General features: G+C 38.8%; 1 protein-coding gene across 3 annotated transcripts in view; it reads right to left on the bottom strand.

Moving 5' to 3' along the window:
• The window catches only part of PREX2 (phosphatidylinositol-3,4,5-trisphosphate dependent Rac exchange factor 2), a 287,717-nt gene that overhangs the window by 76,211 nt on the left and 196,079 nt on the right, over nucleotides 1–15,427 (bottom strand). For all 3 annotated transcript variants that reach the window (XM_082600894.1, XM_082600893.1, XM_082600896.1), the window contains 3 exons: nucleotides 15,314–15,416; nucleotides 12,448–12,591; nucleotides 2,533–2,647 (listed from right to left, as the gene is read on the bottom strand). In XM_082600894.1, the coding sequence (XP_082457020.1) occupies nucleotides 2,533–2,647; nucleotides 12,448–12,591; nucleotides 15,314–15,416 (362 nt within the window). The remainder of the gene's footprint in view (nucleotides 1–2,532; nucleotides 2,648–12,447; nucleotides 12,592–15,313; nucleotides 15,417–15,427) is intronic.

Raw genomic sequence — 15,427 nt, forward strand, 5'->3', positions numbered from 1 at the left:
TAATGCAACTAAACATATACTTATGGAGAGCTTCCTATGCAAAATACTTTGATAAGCACAATGGGAAACAGTAAGATAAACTTAACCCTCCTCTCAAAAGAGCTTACAACAGAATAAAGAAGATAAGGAATCTGTACAGGTAACTGTATCATCAGGAAGAAGAACTGAATTCTATAATAGCCATAAAGTAAAATAAAGTATTAAAATGGAAGACTGGAAGGGAAATCTGACATTCATTTAGCCTCAGGCAATGACTCTGAAATTTGAGTGTGAGTGGATGAAAATCACCTGGAAGGCTTGTCCCAACACATATTGCTGGGCCCACCCAGAAGATGTTTTTAACGAGTTTGCAGATGATACTGATGCTGCTGGTCTGAGGATCATACTTTGACTCCCCGATCTAGGGAACTGGTTTTCAATTCTAGCAACACATTAGAATCTCCTAGGGGACTTCTAAAAAACTGGATGCCCAGGCCTCATCCCAGCTCAATAATAGAAGAAAAATACTTTATGAAGGACACTATCTTAGAGTTGGACATTGACTCATATAAATAGTAGCTTTATAGACATTTGGAGACAGGAAGCAGATGCTAAGTGAAGTGTGGAAAGTCAGGGAAGAACAGTTGAGGGTATCGCTAGAAACGAGGAGAGCATGGCCTGGCTGGCACACAGGAAGAGAAAGGAAGTCTTAGACCAAGTCACAAAAGACCTTGACTGCCACGCTAAGGAGCTTGTGACTCCTTTTGGGGGAAATAAGAAATCACTAAATGCTTTGAGCAGAAGAGTGACGTGCTAAGACACATGGTTTAAAATTATTATCTGGAAGCAAAATCCTAAATAGATTAGAACAACACTTGTTCTTAGAGACGGGAGATTATTTAGGATGCTATAGCAATGGTCCAGACCCATTTTCTCAAACTAAACTCTGGGGATGTATTCTCAGGGCCCACAGGTTCTATATAAATGCTTTCATTTTGTACCCTTTTTTTTTTTTTTTTTTTTTTTTTTGCTGTACGCGGGCCTCTCACTGTTGTGGCCTCTCCCGTTGCGGAGCACAGGCTCCGGACGCACAGGCTCAGCGGCCATGGCTCACGGGCCCAGCCGCTCCGCGGCATATGGGATCCTCCCAGACCGGGGCACGAACCCGTATCCCCTGCATCGGCAGGCGGACTCTCAACCACTGCGCCACCAGGGAGGCCCTGTACCCTTATTTGAAAGATAACCTAAGAATATATTTTATCAGGTATGAAGGCAAAACTTTTCTAACGGTACTCAAATGAGAGATGTTCACAAGATGCGACTGATCTTCTTAAGTCAGTGTTTCTTAGGAGACACAGTATTGAAGAATTCAATTTTCACTTTTTTTTTTTTCCTGTGAAAGGGGTCAGTCCATTATATGTCTTTGAGAAATAGTGATCTAGACAAGGTAATAAAATTTGGGCAGTCTAAGACACATTTTAGTCAGAATCATCAGGATCTCCAACTATATTTTAAGAGCAAAAGAAAATGAGAAATCAAACAGATATTGGGGGTTTGAGGCTGAGAACTTGAGAAGATGACAAAATGATGATATGAAATAAAGAACCTAGGAAAAAGCGACAGGTTTGTGTGAGGCGAGGGTAAGGGGATAATGCATTCAAAGTGAAACAAAGCCGACCTGGTGGTAATCATAAGAACCAACACCTCCACACACCAGGAATTTTAGGAGTTAATTTATCTTCACGGTTTAGCCATATCATAGACAAAACCAAAAAAAAAAAAAAAAGAAAAATCACAATAGTATTTTTGAGTTACTAAGGTCTACGGTAGAACAAATGTATTGTTCTTTTAAAAATAAAAGCCATAATCGGTTAGTAATTTTAAAAGGTAACCTGTTAACACAGTAACTTATAAAAGGGAACTATACATGCTAATAATTGGTTAAAAATTGAAGCTTCTAAATTACAATACATTTCCCTTTCACTTATTGTGGTTAATTTTTCCCTGCCATTGATCATAATACCAGCAAGATTATTTTTAGAGGAAAAAACAATAAAATGTAATATTATCTGAAAGTAGATACTTTTTCCAATATCAAGTAGTACCTTTTTAATCATATCTTCCATGTTAAACATATTCATCTCTTGGTGTCAGGGTGCCAGCTGTTTAATGGTACATAAAGGAACCTATTTTACCTTTAATCCACTGAACCTCGTAGGAGACACCACTATAAAGCAATGCTTTTTTTCCCTGCAAATGGTCTACTAAATAATTAATCTCTTGATCTTCTTCAGAAATTAAGACAACAGCACAAAAAGTTAAAAAATTTTTTCTACTTTGTTTGCAAAAAGTGTACCCCTTAGAATATCTGAAACATTAAACCCTAAATAAGAGAACTTTATATCAAAAGAAATATCATCATCAATCATCTAATACAATGAATAACATCAAAAGCTTTATTCATCTGCTCTTGTTAAAACTTGAAACTCTTAAAAAAAACCAAAACAAAAAACAAAAACTGGAAACTCTTCTGTTAATTGAACAATGACATACCTGAGCTTCTGGTTGTACTGCTTGACCTTTTCCAGGGAGGCTGCATTTATTTGGGCTTGAAATTCTTCCACCAAAACATTGTCTCTATAATAATATCCTTCCATGCTCTCCAGTGCTGTGAAAACAAGTAAATGTAGTTTTCATGTGATTTTATAACACAATTTCTCCACAGTTAGTGTAATCTTATTATTAGTAAATGTATTAAACAGCACCAAATATGACCACATATGCAAGAAACAAGCTTTAACCAGTCCAAAAATAAATAAAAATCATTTTTCTGCTCAAAATAAATATCAAGCATTTGGTAATTATCTCTGTTAAGTAGGCAAAGGTAATTTCTAACTTACACTGTCTTCTATTCTTTTAAAAATTTTGTATATGTTCTTTGCGAAGCTAAACTCAAACTTCATATATATTATTTATACATATATAAACACACAAATGTATATATACACATATATAAACACAACATATATATACATATATATGGACATGAATGAGAGGCAGAAATGTGTATTAACATACATAACAGTAAAAAAATTGAATTTGTCACTCTCCATGCATATTCACATTCTCTTGCAGCTGCAATTAGATTATGAAATAAGAAGTATAGATAAAGGAGGAGGACCTTCAAGATGGTGGAGGAGTAAGACATGGAGATCGCCTACCTCTCCACAAATACATCAGAAATACGTCTATATGTGGAACAACTCCTACAGAACACCTACGGAATGCTGGCAGAAGACCTCAGACTTCCCAAAAGGCAAGAAACTCCCCACGCACCTGGGTAGGGCAAAAGAAAAAAGAAAAAACAGAGACAAAAGAATAGGGATGGGACCTGCACCTCTGGGAGGGAGCTGTGAAGGAGGAAAACCTTCGACACACTAGGAAGTCCCTTCGCGGGCGGAGACGAGACTGTGGGTGGTGGAGTGGGGGAAGCTTCAGAGCCACGGAGGAGAACACAGCAACAGTGGTGCAGAGGGCAAAGCGGAGAGATTCCTGCACAGAGGATTGGTGCCGACCAGCACTCACCAGCCCAAGAGGCTGGTCTGCTCACCTGCCGGGTTGGGCCGGGGTGGGAGCTGAGGCTCGGGCTTCGGAGGTCGGGTCGCAGGGAGAGGACTGGGGTTGGCTGCATGAACACAGCCTGAAGGGGGCTAGTGCACCAAAGCTAGCCAGGAGGGAGTCCGGGAAAAAGTCTGGAACTGCCTAAGAGGCAAGAGACCATTGTTTTGGGGTGCGCAAGGAGAGGAGATTCAGAGCACTGCCTAAATGAGCTCCAGAGACGGGTGTGAGCTGTGGCTACCAGCGCAGACACCAGAGATGGGCATGAGATGCTAAGGCTGCTGCTGCAGCCACCAAGAAGCCTGTTTGCAAGCACAGGTCAATATCCACACCTCCCCTCCCGGGAGCCTGAGCAGCCCACCACTGCCAGGGTCCCGTGATCCAGAGACAACTTCCCCGGGAGAACACACGGCGCCTCAGGCTGGTGCAACATCAAGCTGGCCTCTGCCGCCACAGGCTTGCCCCTCATTCCGTACCCCTCCGTCCCCCCAGCCTGAGAGAGCCAGAGCCTCCTAAACAGCTGCTCCTTTAACCCTGTCCTGTCTGGGCAAAGAACAGACGGCCTCAGGCGACCTACGTACAGAGGCGGACCCAAGTCCAAGGCTGAACCCCAGGAGCTGTGCGAACAAAGAAGAGAAAGGGAAATTTCTCTGCGCAAGCTCAAGAGCAGCAGATTAAATCCCCACAGTCAACTTGAGGTACCCTGCATCTGTGGAATACCTGAATAGACAACGAATTATCCAAAAATTGAGGCGGTGGACTTTGGGAGCACCTGTAGACTGGGAGTTTGCTGTACGTGACTGACTACTTTCTGATTTATATGTTTATCTTAGTTTAGTTTTTAGCGCTTGTTATCATTGGTTGATTTGTTTATTGGTTTGGTTGCTCTCCTTTTTTATTTTTATTTTCTATTTTTTATTACTTTTTTATTTTAATAATTAAAATTTTTTTAAATTTTAATAACTTTATTTTTTCCTTTCTTTTTTTTCCTCCCTTTTCTTCTGAGCTGTGTGGCTGACAGGGTCTCGGTGCTCTGCCTAGGTGTCAGGCCTGAGACTCTGAGGTGGGAGAGCCAAGTTCAGGACATTGGTCCACCAGAGAACTCCCAGCCCCATGTAATATCAATCAGCAAAAACTCACCCAGAGACCTCTGTCTCAACACTAAGGCCCAGCTCCACTCAATGACCAGCAAGCTCAAGTGCTGTACATCCCATGCCAAACAACTAGCATGACAGGATTACAACCTCACCCATTAGAAGAGAGGCTGCCTACAATCATAATAAGGTCACAGACACCCCAATACACACCACCGGATGCAGTCCTACCCACCAGAAAGACAAGGTACAGACTCATCCACCAGAACACAGGCACCAGGCCCTCTGCCAGGAAGCCTACACAACCCACTGAACCAACCTTACCCACAGGGGGCAGACACCAAAAAAAACAGGAAGTATGAACCTACAGCCTGTGAAAAGGAGACCCCAAACACAGTAAGTTGGCAAAATGAGAAGACAGAGAAATACACAGCAGATGAAGGAGCAAGGTAAAAACCCACCAGACCAAACAAATGAAGAGGAAATAAAATAGTCAGTCTACCTGAAAAAGAATTAAGAGCAATGATAGGAAAAGGATCCGAAATCTTGGAAATAGAATGCAGAAAATACAAGAAACATTCAACAAGGACCTAGAAGAACTAAAGAGCAAACAAACAGTGATGAACAACACAATAAATGAAACTAAAAATTCTCTAGAAGGGATCAATAGCAGAATAACTGAGGCAGAAAAATGGATAAGTGACCTGGAAGATAAAACAGTGGAAATAATTACTGTAGAGCAGAATAAAGAAAAAAGAATGAAAACAATTGAGGACAGTCTCAGAGACCTCTGGAACAACATTAAATGAACCAACATTCAAATTATAGGGGTCCCAGAAGAAGAAGAGAAAAAGAAAGGGACTGAGAAAATATTTGAAGAGATTATAGTTGAAAACTTCCCTAATATGGGAAAGGAAATAGTCAATCAAGTCCAGGAAGCACAGAGAGTCTCATACAGGATAAATCCAAGGAGAAACACGCCAAGACACATATTAATCAAACAATCAAAAATTAAATATAAAGAAAACATATTAAAAGCAGCAAGGGGAAAACAACAAATAACATACAACGGAATCCCTATAAGGTTAACAGCTGATCTTTCAGCAGAAACTCTGCAAGCCAGAAGGGAGTGGCAGGACATATTTAAAGTAATGAAAGGGAAAAACCTACAAACAAGATTACCCAGCAAGGATCTCATTCAGATTTGACAGAGAAATTAAAATCTTTACAGACAAGCAAAAGCTAAGAGAATTCAGCACCACCAAACCGGCTTTAAAAAAGCTAATAATGAAAGCCCTTGCACTGGAGTAAAAGCATAACTTTCACTGCTTAGTAACTTAGTGTGACCTTGGGCATGTTCATTAATATCTGAGATCCTCAGGTTCCTCGTTTGTGAAATGGAAAATAAGAGCACTTACTAATTATGGCTCTTGAGAAATAATTAAATTAAATAATAGTATTAAGAGAGCCCATGACTATTCTTATCATTTATGGAATGTATTTTCTGTACAAGGCAAGGTGCCCAATGCCCCACAGGCATGATCTACTTCAATTTCCACAGGAGATATAGATGACGCTTGAGTGTGCTTAGCCAAACTGGAAGTTTGGGGATCTAAGAGTAGGGTCCATGCAAGGATACTTGAATTTGTGATTTAAGGTCAGAAAGACTAGAAGGTGACCACCAGGAAGGGGCAACAGGGGAACTAGAGGCAGGGGGTCGGGAGTGGGAGGGAATAAGAAAACCCCTGGTATCTAGTTTCTATAAAGTCTTGATGGCTCAGCTTTGGCCAGAATGTCCAGTCCTGCTCTAAAAGCTTGTTACAATAGAAAAACTAATTTTCCTTATATTTCTTAATGATATTTTCAAATTAACACCAGTTAAGATTCACAATTATGTAATTTTTTTTAAAAAATGAGAAAAGAGTTTAACAGTGTTGCGAAGAGTCTCAGCGATATTTTATGGCTCATGTATAGGGTTTTAGGGAAATGAACTAAAAAAAAGATGAGTTTTATATTTAAAAAGTAAACTGTGCATGGCAAAGTAGAGGAAGGAGAACAACATTCTGTTTTTTAGGTGAATAGTTTGGTTATTTATAGCTATTTTTTAAATAAATAAAGTGGAATGACATTTTACCAAACTAAATTTCTATTCTCAGTAAAAAAAAAAAAGGTTAAATATATAATAATGTCCAAACTTCAAAGTTTGACCCTTCTTTCGCACTTTCTTGTCTACTTTTCTTAATTCTCATCCATATAATATTTCTTAAAAATAGTATTGACAAATTTGATTGAATAAATATTTAATTTATTTAAAAGCACTTAATTAAAAGCAGTATTTAAAATACAACTCGAATTTGTTTGCTTGTTTTACTTCTACTACTTTTGAATTTAGAAGCAAAACATTCCATTAAATGTAGGTATAGTCCGTAAAAAAGGAAAACATAATGAATGTTAGCAGAAATTAAAGATTAACTTATTCTAAGACTGAAAATGAGCCTCATTTCCACTCACTCAAAATGCATTTCATGGCTTTTTCAAGAAAGGGATTAACCAGAAATCTCTGAGGAACAATTTTAAGAATAGTTTCAATCAACTAACACCCTCTTCTGATAGTGCTACAATGGTACTTTATTGGTTAAATAAGACACTACATACACACTGTTACAAATCTCCAGAAATGGTCACAATTGGTCAGAATTCCTCAGAATTGGTCGCAACGTCTGTGAGGAAGGCAAGTTTTGTCCATGTTGCTGTGACCAACATTGCAAAAGGCTGTTCTGCTTTGTAAAGAGAGGGGGGGTTCACAGGCTCATGTACCCACTCTTAACATTCAGGAAATCTCAACTCTGGGAATTGTTCCTTTCTCTTTTCAAAAGCTATTTAATGTTTTGTTTATAAATACTGTGCAAAACCCAAATGGAAGACTAAAGGATTCATCTTTTAAAGGATCTTAAGAAGAATTTTGCAGGAAAAACGCATGAATGAAGGTAAATTAGAAACTGACAATGTTTATAACAAAATATTCCCTTTTGTTTAAAAAAGAGAAAATGCTCAAGTTTCTGGGTGATTTTAATTATTCTCTGAGAATAGAAAGACACCTTTTAAAGAGGTAAAAGTTAGGAGTAACAGTTTTGGGTGCCAGCTTTTTGCATAGGGGGTGAAGAAACCAAATATCCCCAAGAATGTGCTTGTGGAGAAGGAACCAGCATTGCATGTCCCATTTAGTTTAAGGAAAATCACCACCAGAGACTCAGGGAATAGGTACTTAACAACACTTTACAAGGAAGGGATACCACATTCCAGGACATAGTACATAACTAAATGTACTATGTCCTGGAATGTGGTATCCCTTCCTTGTAAAGTGTTGTTAAGTACCTATTCCCTGACATAGTACATAACTAAAAAAAAGACCTTTATCTAATGCCATGTCCCAAAGAGGTAGAATACACGGGTCTAGGAACCAAGGGTAGAAGAGAAATAGCCAAGCTAGCACCTGTGGAGGGTTAAATTGTACCCCTAAAAAAAATATGACAAAGTCCTAACCCCGGTGGCTGCAAATGTGGCCTAATTTTGATATAGGGTCTTCCAGATGAAATCAAATTAAAATGAGGCCATACTGGATTAGGGTGTGCCAGAATCCAATGACTGTTGTCCTTTTAAGAAAAGGGAGATTTGGACAGAGACACAGAGACAGACACACAGAGGGAAGAAGGCCATGTGAAGACAGAGGCAGAGACTGTAATTATGCTGCCATAAGCCAAGGAATGCTGGTAACCACCAGATGCCAGAAGGGGTAAGAAAAGATACTTCCTTAGAGCCTGCCAAGGGGACATGGCCTGTGAACATCTTGGTTTCAGACTTCTAGCCTCCAGAACTACGACAGAATAAATTTCTATTGTTTTAAACCATCAAGTTTGTGGTCATTTTTATGGCAGTGTTGGGAAACTTATCAATTCCAGGGGCTCCCTTGGGGTATGTGTGCTTCCCATCCCTGAAATTCTGGCTCCATAGTTTTAAGGGTCCTGATCCCCAAAGGGGCACACTTTCCCTAGGAGACAAAGAAGGGGCCCCACTGAACTGTAAACTCTGGTTGACACCCGGGCACCTGAGTCTCCTTGTGCCAAGGCACCATCCAACAAGAAAAGAAATCCCTATCTTGTCAGGCTAATCTACCCTGATCAACCATAAGGAAGTAGGGCTATTGTTACATAACGAGGACAAGAAGGAACATGTCTGGCATCCAGGTAATCCGCTCAGGTCCCTCTTGGTACCCCCTCGCCCAAATTTGATGGTAAATGGACACACGCAGCAAACCTGGCCTGAGAAGGGCCTAGTGACACCAGGGAATCAGGCCTCTTGGGGCTGAAGGTCTTAGTCATGCCACCGAGACCAGCAGAGGCTCAGGCTGAGAATGAGGCTACCGTAAAAAGGATGGCATAAGAGGGAAAATGAGAATCTGTTGTAGCCCCAAGACCATCTGCAGCAGCAAGGGCTATAGCTTGTCCCATTAATATGCCGCTAAATTATCCCCCCCGGAACAAAGGCCCATCAGTCAGGAAGGACACCCTCCCTACACAAAGGAATAGATCAAGATGCGGACAATGGCAGATACTATAAAGCTACCCACTCAGATCCCGTTTCAGAAACGAAGGGCTCTTTGCCCAGCTGCTGTGATTGCCAGAAGACATCCCTCAGCTGTCAGCTCTACAGGGCATCTTCAGCCTCTGCTAAAAGAACCTGTCCCACCCAAATCACGTCTCCTTCTCGGTGTAGCCCAAGTCCTAATGACCTAACAGTGCAGAAGCAAAAAGGCCCAGTTCTCATGGCCCCGGCTCCCCAGAACCTAGAAGTGTCAAACACTTGTGAAATGGATTCACGTAACTAAGCAGAGATTAACTAGATAACTGCACAGTGGTTTATAATCCACATAGCTCTGCTTTCTCACTCTTGGTGGATATTAGAATCACCTGGAAAGCTTCTACAATATGCTGGTATTTGTGCCCCACTTCCCAGAGATTCTGACTTCATTGGTTCGGTGTGGAACCAAGGAACCAAGCATGGGTATTTTCTAAAACATTCCCAAAGTGATTAAAGGGCAGCCAGCTTGAGAACCACTGAGAGACGGCATGAAAGCAAGCCAGGGACCCTGGATATCTATCTTCCCTGGACTCCCATTTTCACCCAGTTTAGAGTTACTTGCTTTATCTTACCAAGGGCTCAGGGATCCTAAAAGGATTAATTCTCTGAACTGTAGGAAGTAATTCTAGAAGACTGCTTTAGTGTGATCTTTACCTTCTAGCATTTTGGTTATGCTTTGTGCTGACTTTTCTGTCTGGCTGTTTCTGTGTTCCTAGCCTTGGAAATCTGCCTTTTTGCCATTTTGTCTGCCTAGACTCTTTTTCTCCAGCAGCTCTGGTTTTTAGCAATGTACGTTCCCTAAAAGTTTACCCTGCTTGCCTCCAACCCTGGAATTCCTGATTTACTAGCTGGTCTCACCTCTGCAGGGGGCCCCATTCATCCATGTGCCTTCCTTTGCCCAAGGATCCATGCAGACAAGAAAAAATGAGAAGGCAGGACATTTGCTTCTTGTTCTAGGTACATGGTACCACGGACAACCTTAGGAGCGCTGACTCTAACACATTTCCAGGAAATTTTCAAATTCATCTACTCTTTATTAAATTCATCTTTATTCAAAGTCATCATCAAATTTATTCTCTTTATTCAAATTCATCTTCTCTTTATTATTTGCTAACAAAGACTCACATACCCACAAAACTAAAACCCTTCAATTAAACTTTCATCCCAGGAATAGACTCCATTTGGAATCTCTCCCATTTACCACCACTTTCAATTACCAGATGGTAATCGCTGCTCAAGCTAGGGCTGAATTTCCTGTGCTTCTCTAAAGCTGATGAAAACTCAGTTACTAATGATTCCTCATGGGAGTTTTATGAATGCAGCGGAACCTCTGCAACTCCTTTAAATAAACAACCTTATCACTGACAGATTTTTAATGAGACAGACTATTTTCCAGTCTTCTTTACCTATCTGTGACCTCCACTGCAGAAGTGTTTCCACTGTCACCTCATCAAATCATTTTTCATATTTTACTGCCGTGTGAATACTAAAACCTAATGTTTGCTAGAGTTTTTCTTTACATTACACTGTAAAAGCAACAGTGTACTCATTGAAATCATATATATTTCAGGATTCTTTTTAAATTAGCTTTAGCCACAGTTATAAAATAGAGGTTACTTGCAAAATCATTTTTTCCCTATGCACACTGGCTGCTGGGTATGAATATTCAGCTATTTATGGTTGGTGTGTCACAAATGTAATCACTTTTTTAGAAAAGATGATTAATGCCATCTGTTATCTCAGTAATGATTTCAAAGACAGAATTTTTTAAAAGAGAGAAATAAAGGAAAAGAAATGAAGAGCCTTTAACAAGGGCAAGGTCTGGTTAAACCCTATAACAGTTAATATTCCAGACCAGCAGCCTTTCCTTTCTTCTAAAACTACTAATCTCTGTAATGGCTTTTAACATATTTTAGGCTAAACTATTCTCCTAACATAATTCCAAAGGTCTATTTTTGCTCAATTTCTTTTTCTTTTTTATTTCTTTTCATTGCAGATTCTTTTATTACCTACATGGACCCTATCACATAAATGAAAATACCTTCTAATAACTCCTAAGATCTCTGTGCTGAAATTTTTCTCTGCTTAAATGTATTCTTGCCAAGTATCTGAGGTAGTCATTTTTAAACTATGGCAATTGAAGGAAGAGTAATCTATCTTTTAGAATTATAACAACACGCATGTGGTACAAAGCAGAATTTTCACTTGGCAGTGAATTTAGATTTCATGTGCCTCTCTGTTCTTCCGTTACTGAGATGGATTTTATTCCTCTACTCTTCTCATTTTTTATTAAAATATAAAAATTCTACAGCAATACCAATGCAGTCTTGAAAACTCAAAGAAGAAAAAATGAAATGTTCTGTTGTACCACTCAGAGAAATTGATACAATCTTGATCACAGCATGAACTTAAAAAAAAATCATAGACAAAAAGATACTACACAATAACCTGAATTTCTGATCTTTTCTGGCAGCATCTGTGACCACAGAAATAAAGAAGATCCAGGACCTTCCCTGGGAAATCACTTCACTGCAAGAATCTTCTTATTCGTTATTCTTAATTTCTTCTACTGCAGTTAACACTCATTGTTTATTTGCCAAAACAATTTTTTTATTATGAAAGGAATACATTTTTACTGACAAAAAAATTGACGCAATGCAAAAAAACTTAAAGATTAAAATATCAATTTAATCATCCAATGATACATTTTACACACATGTAAGTATATACATACATGTATGACATAATTGACACTATAATATAAATTCTTTTTTGTAATCTGCGTGGGTATGTTATCAAACTTCTTCTATCTCATAAAATATCTTAACCAACCAATTTTAATGGTTCTACCATAATTTAAGCCAAATTAATTTATCTTTATTTAAGCCACTCATGCCTTATTTCTCCACTAAATAATGCTGCAATCCTATTTGATAAGTATTTAAACCATACGCAATTCTTTCTTTAACAAACATTCCCACCAGTAAACATATTACCTAGGTACTATGAATAAATTTTTGAATTCATGAAAAAAAAGGATGGTCACAACTACATTTTAAAAAATTGATAAAGATAAAATAATTTAAGTACATGAAGTGTAATAAAGAAAGCAGCTTACCTTGTGCAAAAAGAACAGGATGAATTTTAAACCCTCCTCCGTTTTTCAACCTTTGAGGCAGTTGTTCAAAATGATAACTATCGATGTAGAAGTAAACTTTCAGAGCTTGCCGGCTTCCTTCAGCTTGATAAGTAAGAGGAACATCTAAAATGACATTTAATGTTACACTACTTCCTAAAATCAGGATATTTTTTTAGTATATTTGTTAAGCTTTAAAAAGAATCCCAGGGCTTCCCTGGTGGCGCAGTGGTTGAGAGTCCGCCTGCCGATGCAGGGGACACGGGTTCGTGCCCCGGTCCGGGAGGATCCCACGTGCCGCGGAGCGGCTGGGCCCGTGAGCCGTGGCCGCTGAGCCTGCGCGTCCGGAGCCTGTGCTCCACAACGGGAGAGGCCACAGCAGTGAGAGGCCCGCGTACCGCAAAAAAAAAGAATCCCGAAAATTACTAGAAACTAATATATTAAAAGTACCCACGTATATTAAAGCTCAGGTTTGGCATACTGACAGTGTTAGTTGGTCAAAGAGTATTAAATCAGCTTCTCATTAGCTAAAGCAACAGATTTATTACTGTACTGTATATAAAATTCTGTAATAGAAAACTTCGTTACACTTTAACACACCAGGTGTCTCACTTAACTAAATGAGAAGTTTAGCTACACATGGTTTGGAATCATAATTTCCCAGGACAGCTGCCTCATTCATATTTTAGTCAAGATGAGTCCTTGGGGTACACTTCTGAAGTAGTGTGCAAGAAACTGAGTACATAGCAACCATTATCACAGTTAGCACGTGTTTTGCAAGTTCCATTCCCCGAGCACCAGATCAAAACTGCCCTACCTGCCCCCTCAGTTTCATCCTTTGCTCTTTTTCCAATTCCTGTCATGCATTCATATTATCTTCTAATTTATTATCAAAATAACTCATTTATCTCACTTATTATTTATCTCTGTCTGTTTAGTTCTCTATTGGATCACTTGGCCATAAGTAGGCACTTAAGAAATTTTTGATGAATGAATGATTATAATTCCTAGATAACAGATTAAATGAATATTTATTGAGTCCCTATTTATTGTACTCGACATTGGAAATGTGCAAATAAGTAAAAAACCTTCCCAGCCCTGAAAGATCTGTCTAGATCTTCTACCGTAATACATAGGGGATCCTCACATTTATGAACAAACAAGAAACAGAAAAATAACAAACTGCTAAAGATTTCTTGGACCGATAGACACATTTTAAACCTATTTGTGACAATGCTGAAATGGTAGATAAATGATCATAACTTGCAGAAACTAAAAGATATAGAGATTAAGCCCTAGGTGTTACTATTTCTCTGGATGTATACTTCTAAAACAATGCCTTTGTTAGGTTTAATGATGGCCCATTGCTAAAGGAAAGGGATACTTTTCAATCTTTCAATTCAATTTCATAAAGTAACTTCTTTGCAACATTAGATACATCCAAGTTCTGTTGAAATTCTATTCTTCATTCTGCACAGCAAGTTTGTTTATCCTTCTACGTTTATAACCATAAAGCCTTTCTGCCTGATGCACTGTATAAACTGAATTGATATTTGTTCATTTACTTGAAAAAAAATATTGGCCTTTTTGTTCCAGGCATCTCGAGTGCTGGATATACAGCAATGAACAAGATAGGTTTTGCCGTCTTGGAAATAGTACAGGATGAATAAATTAATCAAGATAGTTAATGTGATTATATTTGTACACACTAAATTTTTTGACACTTGGATAATTTTTAATTTTCATTTTTAAGCTGGCAAAAATGTAGACTATGTGTCTACTTCTTCAGAATTAAATTATAAATTTTATCAATTATTGTCAGATCAAACAACTGTAATGTCTCTGTATATTCTTGGCTCTAAACACTGTTTTCATTGCCTGCTAACACACTTTCTACAGGATCAACTGAAGATAAGGAGTGGAAACCCAATTCAATCAATTTTGCTAAGTAATTATTATATATTTGAGCGAATGCTTTGGTGGCCTCAGAGATTATCCACATAGTCAGAAATGTTAGGGCAGTTCTTTTATTAAAAGAAGTCTTGACATGAAAAAAGCAGCAGAAAGGACAAATGTTCTGTGATCCCACTTATATGAGGTACGTAGCATAGGCAAATTCAGAGCCAGAAAGTGGAAGAGAGGTTACCAGGAATTGGAGAAGCGGGGGAGGGTAGTGATTGTTTAAGGAGTATGGAATTTCTGTTTGGGAAGATGAAAAAGTTCTGGAGACGGATGGTGGAAATGGCTGCACAACATTGTTGGTTTTTTTTTTTGCGGTACGCAGGCCTCTCACCGTTGCGGCCTCTCCCGCTGCGGAGCACAGGCTCTGGATGCACAGGCTCAGCGGCCATGGCTCACAGGCCCAGCCGCTCCACGGCATGTGGAATCTTCCCGGACCGGGGCACGAACCCGCGTCCCCTGCATCGGCAGGCGGACTCTCAACCACTGCGCCACCAGGGAAGCCCCATGCACAACATTTTGAATGAACTTAATACCATTGAATTGTATACTGAAAATGGGTTAAATGGTAAATTTTATGGTATGTATGTTTCACCACAATAACAAAAAAGAAAAGGCAATCTTGAGTAGCACAATATTTGACACACACACTCCAAAAAAGTTTTAGAGGTCAGATTAATAGCTAAAAACAGAAGTATAAAATTAGCTGTAAATTTAATTTATATATACTTTCTATCACTTCTCCAGTTGGTTATTACTATTTTACCCTAAATATAATATTTTATATAAAACTGCATATCAAATATATTCATATCAAAGTTATGACATATGTTGTTGTCTGATGCCAAAGAAATTTTACAAAACATACATGAAATATTTAACTACTTACTTGCAACCAGTGGTTCCTCTTCTGATGGTTTAAAGTAAAAAGAAACCTTTTCCAAATCAAATAGTGCAACCAGTGTATCTTCTAGCATGGCTTGTTCATCTGTCTAGAAAGAAA

This window comes from Mesoplodon mirus (genome assembly GCF_964341445.2).
Source record: "Mesoplodon mirus genome assembly, chromosome: 16".
Classification (NCBI taxonomy): domain Eukaryota; kingdom Metazoa; phylum Chordata; class Mammalia; order Artiodactyla; family Ziphiidae; genus Mesoplodon; species Mesoplodon mirus.